General features: G+C 40.0%; 1 protein-coding gene across 5 annotated transcripts in view; it reads left to right on the forward strand.

Annotated features, from left to right (window-relative positions):
• Positions 1 to 17,681, forward strand: part of LNP1 (leukemia NUP98 fusion partner 1) — a 43,721-nt gene that overhangs the window by 15,779 nt on the left and 10,261 nt on the right. Inside the window, exons 2-4 of one of the 5 annotated variants that reach the window (XM_053564486.1) lie at positions 1,619 to 1,749; positions 10,082 to 10,192; positions 11,946 to 12,140. In XM_053564486.1, the coding sequence (XP_053420461.1) occupies positions 11,985 to 12,140 (156 nt within the window). In that variant the 5' untranslated portion in view covers positions 1,619 to 1,749; positions 10,082 to 10,192; positions 11,946 to 11,984. The remainder of the gene's footprint in view (positions 1 to 1,618; positions 1,750 to 10,081; positions 10,193 to 11,945; positions 12,141 to 17,681) is intronic. The other 4 variants (XM_053564490.1, XM_053564489.1, XM_053564487.1 and 1 more) reach the window with 4 other exon arrangements.

Here is a 17,681-nt window from a genome sequence, read left to right on the forward strand (position 1 = left end):
ACACTTAGGTTAATTTTATGTCTTAGCTATTGTAAATAATGCTGCAATAAACATGGGAGTGTGTCTTCAACATGCTGAGTTCTTCCCTTTGGATAAATACCAGGTAATATGATTGCTAGATCTTTGATTTCCTCCATCAGCCTTTGTCACTTTCAGCATACAGATCCTATACATGTTTTGTAAGATTTATATGTAAGTATTTTACTTCTTGGAAGAAATTATAAATGATATTATGTTTTAAATTTTGGTTTCTAAATGTTCGTTATGTTGACCCTGTATCTTCTTGTGATCTTGCTGAACTCACTTTGAGGTTCTAGAAGTGTTCTTACATAGATTTGTTGGGAGTTTATGCATAGATAAGTCATCTGTCTGCAATGATTATTTCTTTCTTTGCAATCTTTATGTCTTCTGCCCTTTCCCTCCATTTTTCCCCCTTATTGCTCTGACTAAAATTTCTAATACCATGTTGAATAAGATAGGTGAGAGTGGACATTCTTGCCCTATTCCTGATCTGAGAGCTAAAGCTTTCAGTCTTTCATCATTAAGTGTGACATGAACTGGTTATTGTAAAATAACATTTTCAGGACTACAAAAGCCATATGTCATCATTTTTGAATTTAGAAAGTAGGAAAAGCATAAAGAAGAAAATAAAATTGTCCAAAATCCCATAACTCGTGGTTGACATTTGGATCTTTCCAATAAACTATCTATCTTAGGTTTCTCCAGAGAAACAGAGCCAATAGAATATGTCTATATGTATATAAAGATATTTGTTTTGAGGAATTGGCTCACATAATTATGGAGGCTGGCAAGGCTGGAGACTCAGGAAAAGCTGATGTTACAGTTGGGAGTTTGAAGGTAGTCTGCTGGCAGAATCCCCTCTTGCTGGGGGAGGTCAATCTTATTCTAATCAGGCCTTCACTGGACTGATGAGGTCCATATACATTATGGAGGACAATCTGCTTTACCCAAAATCCATTGATTCAAATATAAATCTCATCAAAAACACCTTCATAGCAATATCCAGAATAATGTTTGACCAAATATATGGGCACCCTGGTTCAGCCAAGTTGACACATACCATTACCCATCACCCTGTATTATATTTTATGTTTTGTCACCTAATATTTTATTTTGAGAAGTTATGTCATTAAATCCCATGATTTTTGATGATTGCAAGAATTCTGTTGTATGAATGTATTGTAATTTATTAATCTGATCCTTAATTGTACTTTTAAGATTTTCACACCTTTGCTATTTTAAATAATGTTGTTATAAAAAACATCCTTTGTATGTACCTCTTATATACTTATGAAAAGTACTTAGAAGAGAAATTCTGGGTCAAAGGGTGTGAATGCTTTTTAAAGTTTTTAAATACATCTGGCCATATTTCTTTCCAGAAAGAACTTGTTCATACTGATAGTATATGACATTTGATTCTCAGAAAAGATTTTTCTGGAACTTCATTAATGTTTTTGTGTTCTAATAGTGTGAAAACTTCACGTTGTTTCTCAACTCAAACTTTAATCTTTGCAATTTATTTTCTCAAATGTCAAGTATTTTGTGACATTTGATGATCCACTCCTTTATTATAATTGCAACATTGTGTCCCTTTCAGATACAAGACACATGGGACTTCATTCTCCCAGTTCTTCTCAGAAATACTTCTTAGAGAGAGACCTGTGGACTCAAAAGAAAGTGCTGAGACATTCATTACCTTTAGATTCTGTGACATTGCAGTAAATAATGGTAAGAAACATTTTTTAATTATAACACACTGAGGAACTGGTCTGATGAAGATTTTACATAGTAGTAAGTTCAGTCTGTTTTAGAATAATAAACAGGGATTGAAGAGATCTAGAGAGGTCAACCAATTAATACCATTTCTGCAGACAAAGCTGCACAGATTGCCTTTTTGGCAGGTAGAATCAGGTCTCCTGTGGAAAAGATGATATATTGTAATAGCTCTTCAAAACCTACTCCAACATCTAACGCAGTGTTTTTAAACCTTTTTATCTCTCAGCACACTTGAACCTATACTTAAACTTCCACAACGCACTTAAATTATGTTGATCAAAAAAAAAAGAAAATATTTACTGTGCTTTGAACTTCTTTCAAAAATAATTAGTGATCTTTAAAATTTTTCACTGCACACCTAAAATCCTCTTGTGGTACACTGTTTGAAAATCACTCATCTAACAACTTTGAATCTCATGAAGTGCATCAGCCAAATACTGCAGAATTTTGATGCTTAATGTCAAGGTAACCGGATATTTATATAACCAATATTTTTGTAGGTAAATCTCTCTCTGTCATCTTTTCTTTTTATAGCAACAGTGGTATTTTTTAAAAATAGTTTTCATAATAAGCTTCATAGCATTTTAAATAAAAAACAATGATGATGTACACTCAGGAACATGCTTTAGGACACTTAAACAACAAGCAATCTGTGTCATTGACAATGACCTCAAAAGGGTGGCAAACTTCAGAGTGTAACTTGAAACCATACATGGAAGTGGGTAATTATATTATGACAAGTTACCTATCAAATAACTTTCTGACAATCAGGTCATTAAATAGAACTTGGCACACAGTTTCAAGTATTCAAGCACTGCTTTCTAGCAAGTAAAAAACTATCTAGAAACCACTGATGATTTTATTTTATTTTATTTTATTATTTATTTTATTATTGACTCCCATGAGCAGTCATGCAACATTGACATATTTTGGCTGTTAAAAATGTAGCAGCTTTATTCTTTTGGACATATAGAGCTTGTCTTTTCTGTATGTGACTAATTCGGTTGAGCTTGAAAGTAGTACAAAGAATGACATCTCCCCCCGCCCCCTGCCCAAGCACTAAGGAAACAGAATGGAATAAAGAAATAAAGTACCACACTGAGAGGGACCACAACACTGAGAGAATGCACTAGACAGAGGGGAAATTTTCATTTCATCATTGCAGTGTCCTAAAGCCAGGAATGTGGAAAGAGGCACTGAAAAGCCATTTCATTTTCATGTAACCCCAGAGTCATTTTCACTGATTACTTGGACACCCATGATGTCTGGTTTCTCTATGAGAACAACACATCACAAGCTTCCTGTCCTATAAGAGAAAATTTTCCTTTCGCATTAAAGCTGCTTAAAAAAATACACACACATTCAAACTCTAGACAATTGCAGCCATCTCAGCCACTTGACAGCTTTGGGGTATACACTGTGAGCTTGACAGGGCAGAACCTTTGTGCAGAGTTAAAAGGCCAGCTCCTGTAAGTCCAGTGCCCCTGGCAGCACCGCCTCATGGCAGATGTCCAGGCCCCCTGCTAGGGAAGGCAGGTGCGGGGCTATTAGAGTCAGGTGGGGCCTCTTCTCCCGGTGCTGAGACTTGATACTTGCTACCACTGCTTTTTCACTGCCCAGGTTTGTAACAGGAACCTTAGCCCAGGCAGAGCAGGGAGCCTTCTTTTCCTCATATTTTTAAAGAAATAGGCATAACCAGGAAATAAAATGCAGTTAGAAGTCTAATTTTCTGTAATGTAGACTAAATCCTTTTTCTTTCTGGGGTAAATTTGTATCTGTTGCTTTGGGAAAATATTTGGTCAAAGATTTGAAGAGTTCCCTTTCCCTCCTGTAGTGAGGGTCCCTAAGACCACCACTAAGTGTGGTGACTGGACAAAAGGACTCACAGGGCTCAGCGAAGAGTTTACTCATGGCGGAAATTTATTACAGTGAAAGGATACGGAGCAAGACCAGCACAGAGAAAATGCACACAGGCAAAGTCCAGAGGAAACCTGGCTTATGTTTCCCAGTTCCCTCTCCCAATGGTGTCACACAGGACATGCTAATTCTTGCAGCAACGAGTGGTGACAATATGCACAAGGCAAGTGTTTACCAGGAAGGTCCAATAGAGACTCAGTACTCCAGTTTTATTGGGTACTATTCATATAGGCATGTACCAAAATTCTGAACTCACAGAAGAAAATCTGTTGTTCAGTATAAACCACACAAACAGTGGTTTATATACAAACAGTTTAGGCCACACTTATAATTTAGGGAAAGTTTTTTTGTTTGTGTGTGTGTTTTTTGGCCGGGGCTGGGTTTGAACCCGCCACCTCTGGCATATGGGACCGGCGCCCTACTCCTTGAGCCACAGGTGCCGCCCAGGGAAAGTTTTATATTACAGCAGAACCGTTTACCAGCTGGGTTCCCAGATACCTGCCAAAGGCTAGCTCATAAGCAAGACTTACAAAGGATAGGCAGTTTCAGACCTACACCTACAATATTAACCCCCTTGGCTGAAGCATTTTATTAAAAAAAAGTAATATCAATAAAGCCCGATAATGTAGGGTGAAACCAACCTGCAGTATTGACTTTATTTGAAACCCAAGTTTCCTGGATTTATCCAACTAAAAAAAAAAAAATTGCATTAACTATAAATGTTGATCTTAGGAAGCCAGGTGACTTTGTCAAATTTTTGTGTTAAACTTAAAAACTGGCCTGAAGCCTCAACTCAAGCACAGTATAACTCTGGGTAGCAAGTGAAAGCTGACTTCTGTGCCTTCCAGGACCCAAGCAGTTCACAACAGTCAAGGTACACACAAGTCCAACTCTGGAGAGTACCCTTAGAAAAAAAAGAGTTTGCAATTGTTAAGTTGCCCCAATGAAGATGCATTAATAGACATTAACAGGATTTCCAGAGGGGTTCCCACTTGAGGCCTCCTGCCTCAGAGTTCCCTGTCCAATCTGAATAATTCACTTGAGTTCTTGGTTTTAGAAAGACTGCCCAAAGGCAGACAATTTGCATTAATTTTGCTTGTCTATGGAATTGGTTTATTTGCATCATAAATGTAGACAACTCCTGAGTGTGGAGCTATTCTTGGAAAGCGCAGGAGCTGGGCCACACCCCGCTCACAGTCTGAGCTGTTTGGTGCAATCATAGGCTCAGCAGTAAGCTTGAATTCAGAACCTCACAGTTTCTTGGAAAGGAAATGTTGGTGTTCAGCAGCAGTTCTGAAAAGCAGACCATTAATTCCCTCTTTCCTCTTACTCCCGAGATGCTGAGTGTTTGGGTTTTTTCTCTGTTTATTACAAAACAGGGTGATTCATTCAGACATCATAACTTTACATTTCTCCCCATTTATTTTTTATTCTCATCTAGACCTTTTATTAGGAAGGGTTGAGTGTAAGAGAGACAAAAAAATTTACATAGAAAAAATGTTTTTATTGAACTTGACCATAAAAAAAACACATGCTGTTCAGAAATTGGTTAGGACAAAATCCTGAATTTTCCAAAATTTTTGGAATGTATTTGTATAACCCTCCATTCTTTTTGTCTTGATCATTTATTCAGAAAGCAGCCCAGAAAAAAATCAATCTCTGTTTGGAGACAGCTGCATTTAGCAATCAAACTGCCTAACTAAGGAGACAAGCAAACTAGAGTCAAACCATCAGTTCGCTGTTGCAAATTTCAAAGAATCTGGCAAGCTGTCATTGTTGATTTCAGTGAGACATCCCTGAGAAGGGGCCAAAAGTCCCATCCGTCAGAGTGGATGGAGAGGTCCACTCCCCGTGATGTTCTCTCTCCCAACCTGCAGCTTTCGACAGTTAGGTTTCTAGTGATGAGTCATTTCTGGTGCAACTAGTCCTGTAGCAGCTTGGGTTAAAATGGTCCCTGCAAATGACCCATGTTGTCCAGGCAGCATCCGCGATGTTTGTATAGTTTGTGGTCCCACAGAGGGTTGTCATAAACTAACCTACAGTCTAGTCCCAGAGTCTGAATTCTCTTCATTGATATGTCCACTTTCCGAGTTTAGAACTATCCATAGCAGATAGTATCAGGTTTTAGCTTAGCATCAGATCCAGGTGGTTAGGATTGGTGAATTCAGGATTCCAAAAAAGCTAGTGGCTTTTCTTTTTTAGCAGCAGCAAAGCCAAGTGGCAGTGGGGCCAAACAACTGTGTTCTAAGTCAAAGCAGCAAGCACAGCTTTTTAAAGACCTTTTTTTTATTGCCAGCTTTAAAGCCCAAATGGACCTACTCAAAATATGCACATTAGGCCTGAAAATCATCATCCTCCCAGGGTCAGACACCCTATTTTATAAGAACTTATTAGCAAACTAAGAACTGCTTTTTATTTTCATTTTTTAAATTTGTAAACCATATATTCTGATCAGGGTCTTTTATTACATAAATAACACTCAACAACAAAAAGATAAACAACCCAGTTTAAAAAATGGATGAAAGTCTTGAATAGAAATTTCTGTAGAGATATAAAAATGAGGCCAGGCACGGTGATTCATGCTTGTAATTCTGGCACTCTGGGAAGCCAAGGCAGGTGGGTTGCCTGAGCTCAGGAGTTTGAGGCTAGCCTAATCAAGAGTGAGAGACTGTCTCTACTAAAAACAGAAAAAAAAAAAGCACTAGCCGTGCATTGTGGCAGGTGCCTGTAGTCCCAGCTACTTGGGAGACTGAGGCAAGAGAATCACTTAAGACCAAGAGTTTGAAGTTGTGGTGAGCTGTGATGCCATCGCACTCTACCCAGGGCAATAGCCTGAGACTCTGTCTCAGAATAAATAAATAAATCTCTTTTTTTTTTTTTATTGTAAGTTTACTCAAACCCCCAGTAGTAATTCAGCATTTTTAAGATTAACATTCCAGCTGCTCAGAGACTCTCAGCTGGAATATAAGGGGCTCCTGTACCAGTGGATGGAGTGTTATCCACTGCCCTTCTCCTTTGCTTCTGGTTTATCTAAAGCCTTGTTCCAGCCCTTGGAACTGGCTTAATCTTTTTTCCTTCTCACTTGGAGGAGAAAGCAATATAAATATTAAATATTTTTTGGCCAGTCCAAAACATGTTTGGGGAAAATAGGGGCCTCTCTTTAACCTAGAGGAGAAAACAAAGGCCAAAGCCATTATCCAGGATGCGCTATATAATCCCCTCACTTCCATTACTATGGTTGAGAAGTCAGGGAATCCAGTGAACCCATTCTCCTCAGGATGGATTCATCATTTTCAAATTCTATAGGTCACTTGTGCCTCTCACGACAGACATCATCATCTATTCGTACCACAGTTGACTAGATAGTCATTGGGCATTGAAGGTTCACCATCAGGTCTCCTTCATCCTTCCCTTTCCCAAACACTAGCCATATTTTGGTGAATTGGGATTGTTATAACAAATCCCACTTCTGATACTGTCACCCCCAGTGTAGGAATTTTTTAGAACTCAGCATATAGTTGTACCCATGAATAAAATGTATTTCACTGAAAGGGTATAAAGCCTAACTGGAGAAGGAAAATGGAAAAGACATATGGGGTGGGGTTTGGAGGAAACCAGGCACAAACTTCCAAAAGCCCTATTCCAGTAAATTTCCACAGGATGTGCTTAATTCCTCCAGTCGTGTTTTGTGGCAACGTGTGTGAAGTGCTGTCTACTTGCTCATCAGAGACTTGTGTGCAGGGTTTTCATTGTGTGCTGGTCACGTAAGGTATGGACTGCATGGTGTGGACTAAATATTTGTGTCCCCCAGAACTCATACATTAAAACCTAATCTCTAATGTAATGGTATCCAGAGGTGGAGTTTCGGTGGGATAAATAGGTCATGAGGGTGAAGCCCTTATGAATGGGATTAGGGCCTCTTATGGTTAATTTTATGTGTCAATTTAACTAGCCACAGGGTGCCCATATTAAACATTATTTCTGGATGTCTATATGTGGGTATTTCTGGATGAGAATAGCATTTGGATCAGTGAATTCAGTAACCTAGATGGCTCTCCCCAGTGTGGGCGGGTGGGCATCAGTTTGAGGGCCTGTACAGAGCAAAAGGTGGAGGAAGGAGAACTCTGCCCTCTTTCCCCTGCCTCACTGCTTGGTCTGGGACATCCCATCTCATCTTTCCTTGCTCTCAGACTGAGATTTATACCCCTGGATCCTCTGGTTTGCACGCCTTAGGACTCAGACTGAATCATACTACTGGCTTTCCTGGCTCTCCAGCCTGCAGATGGTAGATTGTGGGATTTCTCGGCCTTCACAATCACATGAGTCAATTCCTCATATGTATCTCATATACATACAGTATGTATCTCCGACTCTGGAGAACCCTGACTAATACAGTGCTCTTATAAGAAGAGACATGAAAAAACGGCCCTTCTCTGCCACATGAAGATACAGTGAGAAGGCAACTATCTGTGAAGCCAGAGACAGGTCCTCACCCATCACTGGTTCTGCGAGTGCCTTGATCTTGGACTTCCTAGCCTCCTCGACTGTGAGAAATGAATGTTTGTTATTTAAGGCACGCAGTCTATGGTGTTTTGTTTAGCAGCCTGAACTGACCAAGATATATTCTCTGGATCGATGGGCACTTGGGCTTTTTCCATGACTTAGCAATTATGAATTGGGCTACAATAAACATTCTGGTACAAATGTCTTTGTTATGATGTGATTTTAGGTCTTCTGGGTATATGCCTAGTTGAGGAATTATAGGATTGAATGTCAGGTCTATTTTTAGATCTCTAAGTGTTCTCCAAACATCTTTCCAAAAGGAATGTATTAATTTGCATTCCCACCAGCAGTGTAAAAGTGTTCCCTTTTCTCCACATCCATGCCAACATCTCTGGTCTTGGTATTTTGTGATATAGGCTAATCTTACTGGAGTTTGATGATATCTCAAAGTCGTTTTGATTTGCATTTCTCTGATGATTAAAGATGATGAGCATTTTTTCATATGTCTGTAGGCCGTGAGCCTGTCTTCTTCAGAGAAGTCTCTTCAAGTCCCTTGCCCAGCCTGCCATGGGATCACTTGTTCTTTTCTTGCTTATACGTTTGAGTTCTCTGTGGATTCTGGTTATTAAACCTTTGTCGGAGACATAACCTGCAAATATCTTCTCCCATTCTGAGGGCTGTTTGCTTGCTTTACTTACTGTGTTCCTGGCTGTGCAGAAGCTTTTTAGTTTGATCAGGTCCCAGTAGTGTATTTTTGAAGCTGCTTCAATTGCCCCGGGGGAGGGGGTTAATTCTCATAAAATACTCGCCCAGACTGATTTCTTCAAGGGTTTTCTCTGCACTCTCTTCTAGTATTTTTATAGTTTCATGTCTTAAGTTTAAATCTTTAATCCAGTGAGAGTCTCTCTTAGTTAATGGTGAAAGGTGTGGGTCCAGTTTCAGTCTTCTACAAGTTGCCAGCCAATGGATTAATAAATTGTGGTATGTGTACACCATGGAATATTATGCAGCCTTAAAGAAAGATGGAGACTCCTTCATGTTTACATGGATGGAGCTGGAACATATTCTTCTTAGTAAAGTATCTCAAGAATGGAAGAAAAAGTATCCAGTGTACTCAGCCCTACTATGAAACTAATTTATGGCTTTCACATGAAAGCTATAACCCAATTATAACCTAAGAACAGGGGAAAGGGGGAAAGGAAGGGGAGGGAGAGGGGAGGTGGGTGGAGGGGGGGTGATTGGTGGGATTACACCTGCGGTGCATCTTACACCGGTATATGTGAAACTTGGTAAAAGTAGAATGTAAATGTCTTAACACAAAAACTAAGAAAATGCCAGGAAGGCTATGTTAACCAGTGTGATGAAAATGCATCAAATGTACACAGCAATGATTTAATAAAAAAAAAAAAAAGATACATTCTCTGCCTAGTGCATACCAAAATTCCAGACTCCCAGAAAGAAAACAGGTGCTCCGCATAATCTACATTGTATGTGTAGTCTAGGCATATAACACACTTTTATCATTTAAGGGAAGTTTTATATCACTGTAAAAAACTATTTACAGACAACTTTCCAGATGCTAGCCAAGGGCCAACCTCATAAGCGAGTCATTCTAAAGATAAACAGCCTCAGGCTTGCTATATCACCTTTTTTTCTCCTGAACATCTGCAAATGCCTTTAGTTAGTTCTATCTATAAGACATTAAGGGAAGGATTCACAACTCCAAGAGATGGACATCAATCCAAGAGTTTCTAATATAAGGTCCCATCAATTTTCCTCTAAGTGCTTTTAAGTAGAAATTAGATATTATCTGCCTGATTTCTCCATCTTCTCCCCATTTATGTTTTTTTTTTTTTTTTTGAAGACAAAGTCTCCCTATCTTGCCCTCCGTAGAGTGGTGTGACGTCACAGCTCACAGCAACCTCAAACTTAAGCGATTCTCTTGCCTCAGCTTCCCAAGCAGCTTGGACTACAGGTACCCACCACAATGCCCGGCTATTTTTTTTTCTTTTCTTTTTTTTTGGTAGTTGTTATTGTTGTTTAGCAGGCCTAGGCTGGGTTCAAACCTGTCAGCCCTGGTGTATGTGGCTGCACCCTAACCACTCAGCTATGGGCACCAAGCCAGGATAGGAGGACTGGAAAAGAAGTCTATAGTCATGTTTCATGGGTAGATTTGGTCCTTGCTTCCCTAAGGGAATGGTAATGACATACCATTATAATTTCTCTTTTTTCGTATCGGTTATTGAGAGGCAATCTTTCTTAATTCTTTAATAAAAAGTATTACGAAGTAGCAGGCATGCATTTCTCATTATTTAAAGCAAGAAAGGAAAATGTTGCAAGTCATTTTATGGTTTGGTTCCTTTTCCCTTAGTGATACAGTAGTTGTGATACCACACTCCATAAACATTGGTCATAGTTACCCAATCTATATTTTTGCAGCTCAAGGAAGGCTTTTCCCATGGCAAATGAACAAGAATCCCTGTTTTAAAATGCAAGATTTCCCAAAGGTCTCTTGGAATACTGTCAGAGCGGTGGAAAGAACGTGGGCATTGTTACTCTGTTTTTTGCTTCAAACTTGGCTTTACCACTTAGTATTATTTTCACCTTGGCAAGGGTTGATCTATTTGAAACTCAATTTCCCTATCAAAAAAAAAAAAAAATGGGATACAAATCTCCCAGTCACAGAGTTGTCATAATGAGGTTAGCATATGTGAAGTACTTGGCTCCACACTTGATGCAAAATATAGACTCCAAATAATATTATAAAATATAGGCTCCAAATAATATTCTCTTTACCTTGAAAAAAACGCCCACTAAAAAAAGGAGACTATAATGTTCATAGAAGCTTTATCTATAATAGTCCCAACTGGAAATAACCCAAACGACAGCCCCAAATGGCCATCAGTAGTAGGCTTAATTAAAAAATACTGTGGGGCATTGGTACAATACAATATAATGCAACTGTATAAACTACTGTTGTTGCAAGAGCCTGAATGTATCTCACCGAAAAAAGTTAAATGATACTGGTAATAGATACTGTACAACACCGCTGAAAGAAAGTTCAAAAACAGGCAAAATTAATCTAGTGACAGAGGTCAGAAATGGTAACCTTTTGAAGGGAGTATGGATTGGAAGAGGGCTAGAGGAAGCTGGTTGGGGGTGCTGGAAATGTTCCATGTCTTCACCTGCATGGTGGTAAACATATGTACATATCTATCAAGCTGTGCACATAGGATTTATAAATTTTACATGCACTTGTACATTATTTACATTTGCAGCTGGCCACCTTGCAAACTGCAGTTAGTCTGTTCCTTATGTGCGGCCCCATTTCAGAGCTAGCCTGGAGCTGTGAGGCATATGTGAGGGTCATGCTCCATCATCATTGACAGCTGGAGATGCCATCACATGCTGTTAGCAGCAAAGCACAGGGAAAACCAGGCAGCAGACTGCTTCTCACCCTTAGGCTGCGAGGCACAAGCCCCAGCAATGGAAGGATTAGACAGCCTCTCAATTTAAAAAGACAAGGGGGAGGGGAATGTGGGCTGCAAAATTTATAAATAGACATTGCCCAAGGCTGCCTGATGATGAAGTGGTTGTTTAGTAAATCTTTCTCCTTCAAGGATGCCATTATTGGAGACCGTTTTAAAATACCAGTTTCATTTTGTCTTTTGGGAGGAGATTCTGGGTTTCATCATTCAGCCCTGTTAGGTGATATTTCCCTTGGTCAGATTTAGGGACAGGCCTTCCATATTTTGAATCACCTTTACATGGAACACAGAGACGATGACGACGATGATGTGTCTTTTGCCAAATGGATGAGCAGCTTCTGGGGTCACAGCTGGAGAGAAGAGGATGAGAGAGGACTCCGGGAACGCCACCGACCACAAGCTACCTATCACAGGAAAACCTCCCTGCCCTGTCCAGTGAGTTATTGTCATGGAAACAGGGGAAAGCTGGAATGGGAGGGGGTTTCTCTTAGAGAAGTTTTAAAGAGTCTTTTGGCATAAAGTTTTCTTTGGTTTAAAACTAGTGCTTCTAAACCTCTTATACCCACAAAAATCCCTTTAATTATTTCATCTTATCTGTTAAGGGAACTGATTTTCATCTGACAGGTGATGATTTCTTCATTTTTTGTTATCTAAGCTATCTTCAACTGCTGTTCATTGCTCCTGGTAAGTCTGAGATAATCCCACTGAATGACAGAATTCGAGCCAAAGGGAAGAACCTTGATGTTATTACACTTAGTCTGTGCAGCATTGGGGATGGATGTGGGATTTCCCTTTCAAATACTGAAAATTGATTCAGTGTCTTATGAACCTCAAAGGAATTGGGAATTCCATATTACAAATCACCAATTTTGATAAATGATAAACCATTTGGGTTTTTGATGGGAGAGGGAGCCAAAATTCTCCTGCTCTCAGCTCTATTTTCCTCTGGCAAGGCAGAGCACTCAGTGTCTAGGGAGTAAGATGCTGGCAGAAAAGCTCGCAAGAGGGGCCTGAGCAGGTGTGGACTCAGCGGCAGGTACAGTCAGCAGTTCCCGGCTCAACCTATAGGTCTTCTGCTTCACAGGTACATAGCAACAATCCAACTTTTCTTTTTCTTAAGTCATATGGAATTCTAGCTACCAGAGAATACTTCCCCAGACCCCTGCTTCTGTCAACCCCAGAACCAAGTACATTTGGGGACAATGTTGTTATGTTTTTGGCTCCAGGCTTCCCACATACGTAATGCCTGCAAAGTATATTAAAGTGTAGAAGGCAACCTCTTTTACTCCTGGTAATCAGCAAGTTTGAGCAATGAGGCTTCTTTGAGGGTGGCCATAAAAGGTTGTGTGCCATTTCTATTTTTTTTTTTAAATTGCGCACAAATTTATGGACACCCTGTATTTCAAAATGGATCTCCTGCCAACTATGTACTCAGGGACAAAGGGCAAATTTCAAAACTTCTTTGAGTTTCGGGTTCCTTAAGTGAAAAAGAAGAGGTGTTGGACTGGATGATCTCCAAGAACCTTTTTAGCTCTAACTTTCCATGTTCTGTTATAAAATAAATACAAGCTTATCACTGCTCATTTTAATCCCCTATGTTCCACATCAAGTAAGGTATTCATACTATGTGAATTAGGAGCATGGTTGGTTTCAAGTTTCCAGATATGAGAATAAGGCATAACCAAAGAGAAAAACTGTGATTTGCTATTTATCACAATGGCCCCTTGGAGATACAGGAAATGTGAAAACAAAGGAAGCAATATGGTTGATAAAATATAATTTCTTGAAGAAACTCTGGCATCTGTCAGGCTTTTAAAACTAAGGTAGTCCACCCTCTTCAGAGGATTCACTTCTAGGTTGCAAAGTTGTTTGCCTTCAACTACTGGGGAATCACAGAATTTGTTATGTATAAAACTTCTAAACAGGGCGGCGCCTGTGGCTCAGTGAGTAGGGCGCCGGCCCCATATACGGAGGGTGGTGGGTTCAAACCTAGCCCCTGCCGAACTGCAACAACAAAAAAAAATAGCCGGGTGTTGTGGCGGGTGCCTGTAGTCCCAGCTGCTCGGGAGGCTGAGGCAAGAGAATCACATAAGCCCAAGAGCTGAAGGTTGCTGTGAGTGATGCCACGGCACTCTACTGAGGGCAGTAAAGTGAGACTCTGTCTCTACCAAAAAACAAAAAAACAAAAAAACTTCTAAACAGTAATTTTATGACATCTTTTTCTGCTCATTCCTGCTTTAGGCATTTGCCAGAATTAACCTCTTTAGATTCTCTGAGTCAATAATGAATTTCATGATTATCAGACTAACATGAAGAAAGCATGTGTTTATTCGGGGTGGCAAAACATGGAATAAAAATCACAATCTTGAGCCAATGCAATGATTCACATCTGTAATCCCAGCTATTTGGGAGGCTGAGGTGGGAGTTTGACCTGAGTCCAGGAGTAAGTGATTCTCATCAAGCCCTGGGCAACATGGCAAGACCTCATCTCAAAAATAAATAAATAAATAAAACATGTAAAATAACAATTTGTAAAAGGCTAAAATAAACTTACAGTTTGACCGGAGAGAGTAGAGAGACTATAGGTATAGAACACAAATCAGAGGATCCAGAGGTGATATGGGCAGAGTCCTGAAAAGTATTAATAGTTAGGGAGTCTAATCCCTCATTCTCTGTTTACGTAATGCTGTATATTGGTAAAGCAAATCTGCACTTGGATATTTAACTTTCCTACTTAAAATGTGTTCAAATTTTTCTTACTTTAGAGATAGGATAACAATGTGATTTTCAAATTTTGTTTTGAGCTCAATGAAAATGATTTAAAAAGAAAAACTTATTTTAATCCTCTTCTTTCATCTTTCCTCAGCTGCTCCAATTTAAGTCCCTTCCCTCTCTTGCCTATTAATAATCTATATCCATCAACATGACATGCATAGGAAGAGCAGAGCTTCTCTTCTTCTTGCCTGTTTTGAATGCAGTTTCTGATACATCTTCATCAACCTCACAATTCATGCAAACCTATAGTGATGGAGCATTAATTCAACACCTTATTGAACACCTACTATGTGCCACACATTGTATAAGGCTCAATAGGATTACAGGGTAATAGAAGATATACATGGTCCCCGGGCAGGTGGAACTTTTATGTTTGTTTTTTTTCCTTAGAGTTGATCCATTAGTCTCAAAGGAACTTTTAGTGTAGTGGAAAATATAGGGCCAAGCTGGTGACTCGTACCTATAATCCTAGCACTCTGGGAGGCTGAGGCGGGTGGATTGACTGAGCCCGGGAGTTCAAGACCGGCCTGAGCAAGAGCCAGACCCTGTCTCTACTAAAAGTAGAAAAACTAGCTGAATGTTGTGGCCAGCTCCTGTAGTTCCCACTACTCAGAAGGCTGAGGCAAGAAGATCACTTGAACCTAAGAGTTTGAGGTTGCTGTGAGCTATGATACCACGACACTCTGTCCAGAGCTGCAGAGTGAGACTCTGTCTCAAGAAAAAAAAAAAAAGAAAAGAAAATATAAATTTGACAGTTAGGGGGAAAGCTCAAGTCCTCTCAGAGCACTACTGTTTGTCCAGACTCACTATAATCTGTGTACTGATTTAAAGTGAATAAAGATCCAGCCATTGCACATTGTTATGGGCTGAATTTATTGTCCTATTTCTCTTGGTGGAGAAAAACAATATGATACAAAGTCCCTCTTGTTATTGAACCGATCTGCCTCCTCTCTCCAACACCACATAATGCCAAACTAAGTAAAATAGTTTTCCTATCATTTATTTATTCTGCTCATTGTAAGTACATTTTATATTTTATTCTATTCAGTTTTCTGGTCATCGTCTCTTTCAGCTTCACGTGATTTCTTCCACATTGTGCTGCACAGCCTGGGCCTCGTGTAGGGGAGGATTCTAAGTGAAAAATCTCTGAGGCCGAGCAGAGTTCCCCAGCCTAGGGCTTTGCTAACTCCAAGGGGACCCTCCCAGGCTTCCTCTGTGCTCCGGGGCAGGCACAGCGTGTTCTTGCTCACCTGGTAGAATTGGAGGGGACAAAAACAAGCCTCTACCTAACTGTACCCAAGGTTTTTTCTTTTCTTTTACTTTTTTAAAAATTTCTTTTTTTTTTTTTACTTTTTTAAAAATTACCTTTCCCCATTTCATGTTCTCTCTCTCTTTTTTTTTTTTTGAGACAGAGTTTTACATTGTCATCCTTGGTAGAGTGCTGTAATGTCACAGCTCACAGCAATTCTTGGGTTCAAGTGATTCTCTTCTTAGCCTCCCAAGTAGCTGGGACTACAGGTAGCTGCCACAATGCCTGGCTATTTTTAGAGATGGGGTTTCACTCTGGCTTAGGCTGGTCTAAACTCCTGACCTCAGGGCAATCCACCTGCCTCAGCCTCCCAGTGTGCTGGGATTATAGGCATGAGTCACTTAATTTTATTCTTCATTAACTTAAAATGGCTTTACTCTCTTCCTTCTTTCCTTCCTTACTTATTTTTCTTTTTGACAGAGTCTCACTTTGTCATCCTCAGTAGAGTTTCCTGGCATCATAGCTCACAGCAACCTCAAATTCCTGGACTGAAGAGATCTTCTTGCCTCAGCCTCTTGAGTAGCTTGGACAATAGGCACCCACCACAATGCCCGGCTAGTTTTTAGAGATGGGATCTGGCTCTTGCTCAGGCTGATCTGGAATTAATGAGCTCAAGCAATCTACCCACCTCAGATACCTAGAGTGCTGGAATTGCAGGCACGAGCCCCATACTGGGCCCCATTCTTGTTTTTTCTTATAGAATTTCACCACAGGGCTGGTGCCAAGGCTTCCTTAGGGGATTTCACACAAATCTGGAGGGAGAACAGGTACTATAAAGTTTCATGATTGGAAGTGCCTTTAGCTCACATTTGTATTAAATTATCTTTTTTTTTAAATTTTAGATTAATATGGGAGTACAAATGATTAGATTACCTTGTTTGCTTTTGTTAGTAAAGTTCAGAGTTGTAGTTGAGGCCTTCACCCAGGGGGTGTGCTGTATACCCTTAGTGTTGTGCACATTAGGTGAGAGTTTACTAATCCCTCTCTCGCCTCCCCTTCCCCCATTATCCCCCCCATCAGCATTTGTATTAATTTTAGTAATAGGAGGCAATTCCTTAATCCAAAGGAATAAAACTGGTGATAGAATTTCAGGTACCGGTGAAAACTCTATCAGGGAACTTTTAGCATAATATTCTATGGAATTTTCTCTCCTCTGTTAGATGCTAAGGTGGAGAAGTTTCTAGAAAGACAGCCAATTGAAGCAGCTAGGAATAAGGCTCTGGAGCTAGCCTCCCACACCCTTCACCTACCAGCCACATAACTCTGAACAAGCTGCTTAACTTCTCTCTGCCTCAGATTCACTATTTGTAGATGGGAGGGCTGATAATAGTGTATACCTCACAAGGGTGTTGGAGAGTCCATGAGCAGTGTACATACAAGGCTTAGGACAGTGCCTGGTACCCAGTAACAAGGGCAACAAGTTCTTCCCCTCTTCCTCCTCTTCCTCCCCACCCTCCCTCCCCCTTCATCTCCTTCTTTGTCAGAAGTCTTGAAACTTGGCAATTTTTCCAGATGCCTTCAGTTAATTCCTGTAGAAAGTTCTAGAGTTTTTCCTTTTCTCTTTTCTTCATTGTCTTTAATGTTACTCTTTTATATTACATGAGAAAATAGTTGGTAAGTTGACACTAAAGACTGGCAGATGGCAAATACTCTGTTATGGACTGTGTCTCCCCATCCCCAATTCATGTGTTGAAGCCCTAATCTCCAACGTGATGATATTTGGAGATGGGGCCTATGGGATAATCAGTGTCAAATGAGGTCATGAGGTCAGACCATGGTAGGATTAATACCCTTGTAAGAAGGGAGCCAGACAGCATGTTCTTTTTCTTCCTCTCCCCAGGTGAGCACAAAGAAACAATCACGTGAGGACACAGAGAGATAGCAGCCATCTG

This window comes from Nycticebus coucang, chromosome 16 (assembly GCF_027406575.1).
Source record: "Nycticebus coucang isolate mNycCou1 chromosome 16, mNycCou1.pri, whole genome shotgun sequence".
Lineage (NCBI taxonomy): Eukaryota > Metazoa > Chordata > Mammalia > Primates > Lorisidae > Nycticebus > Nycticebus coucang.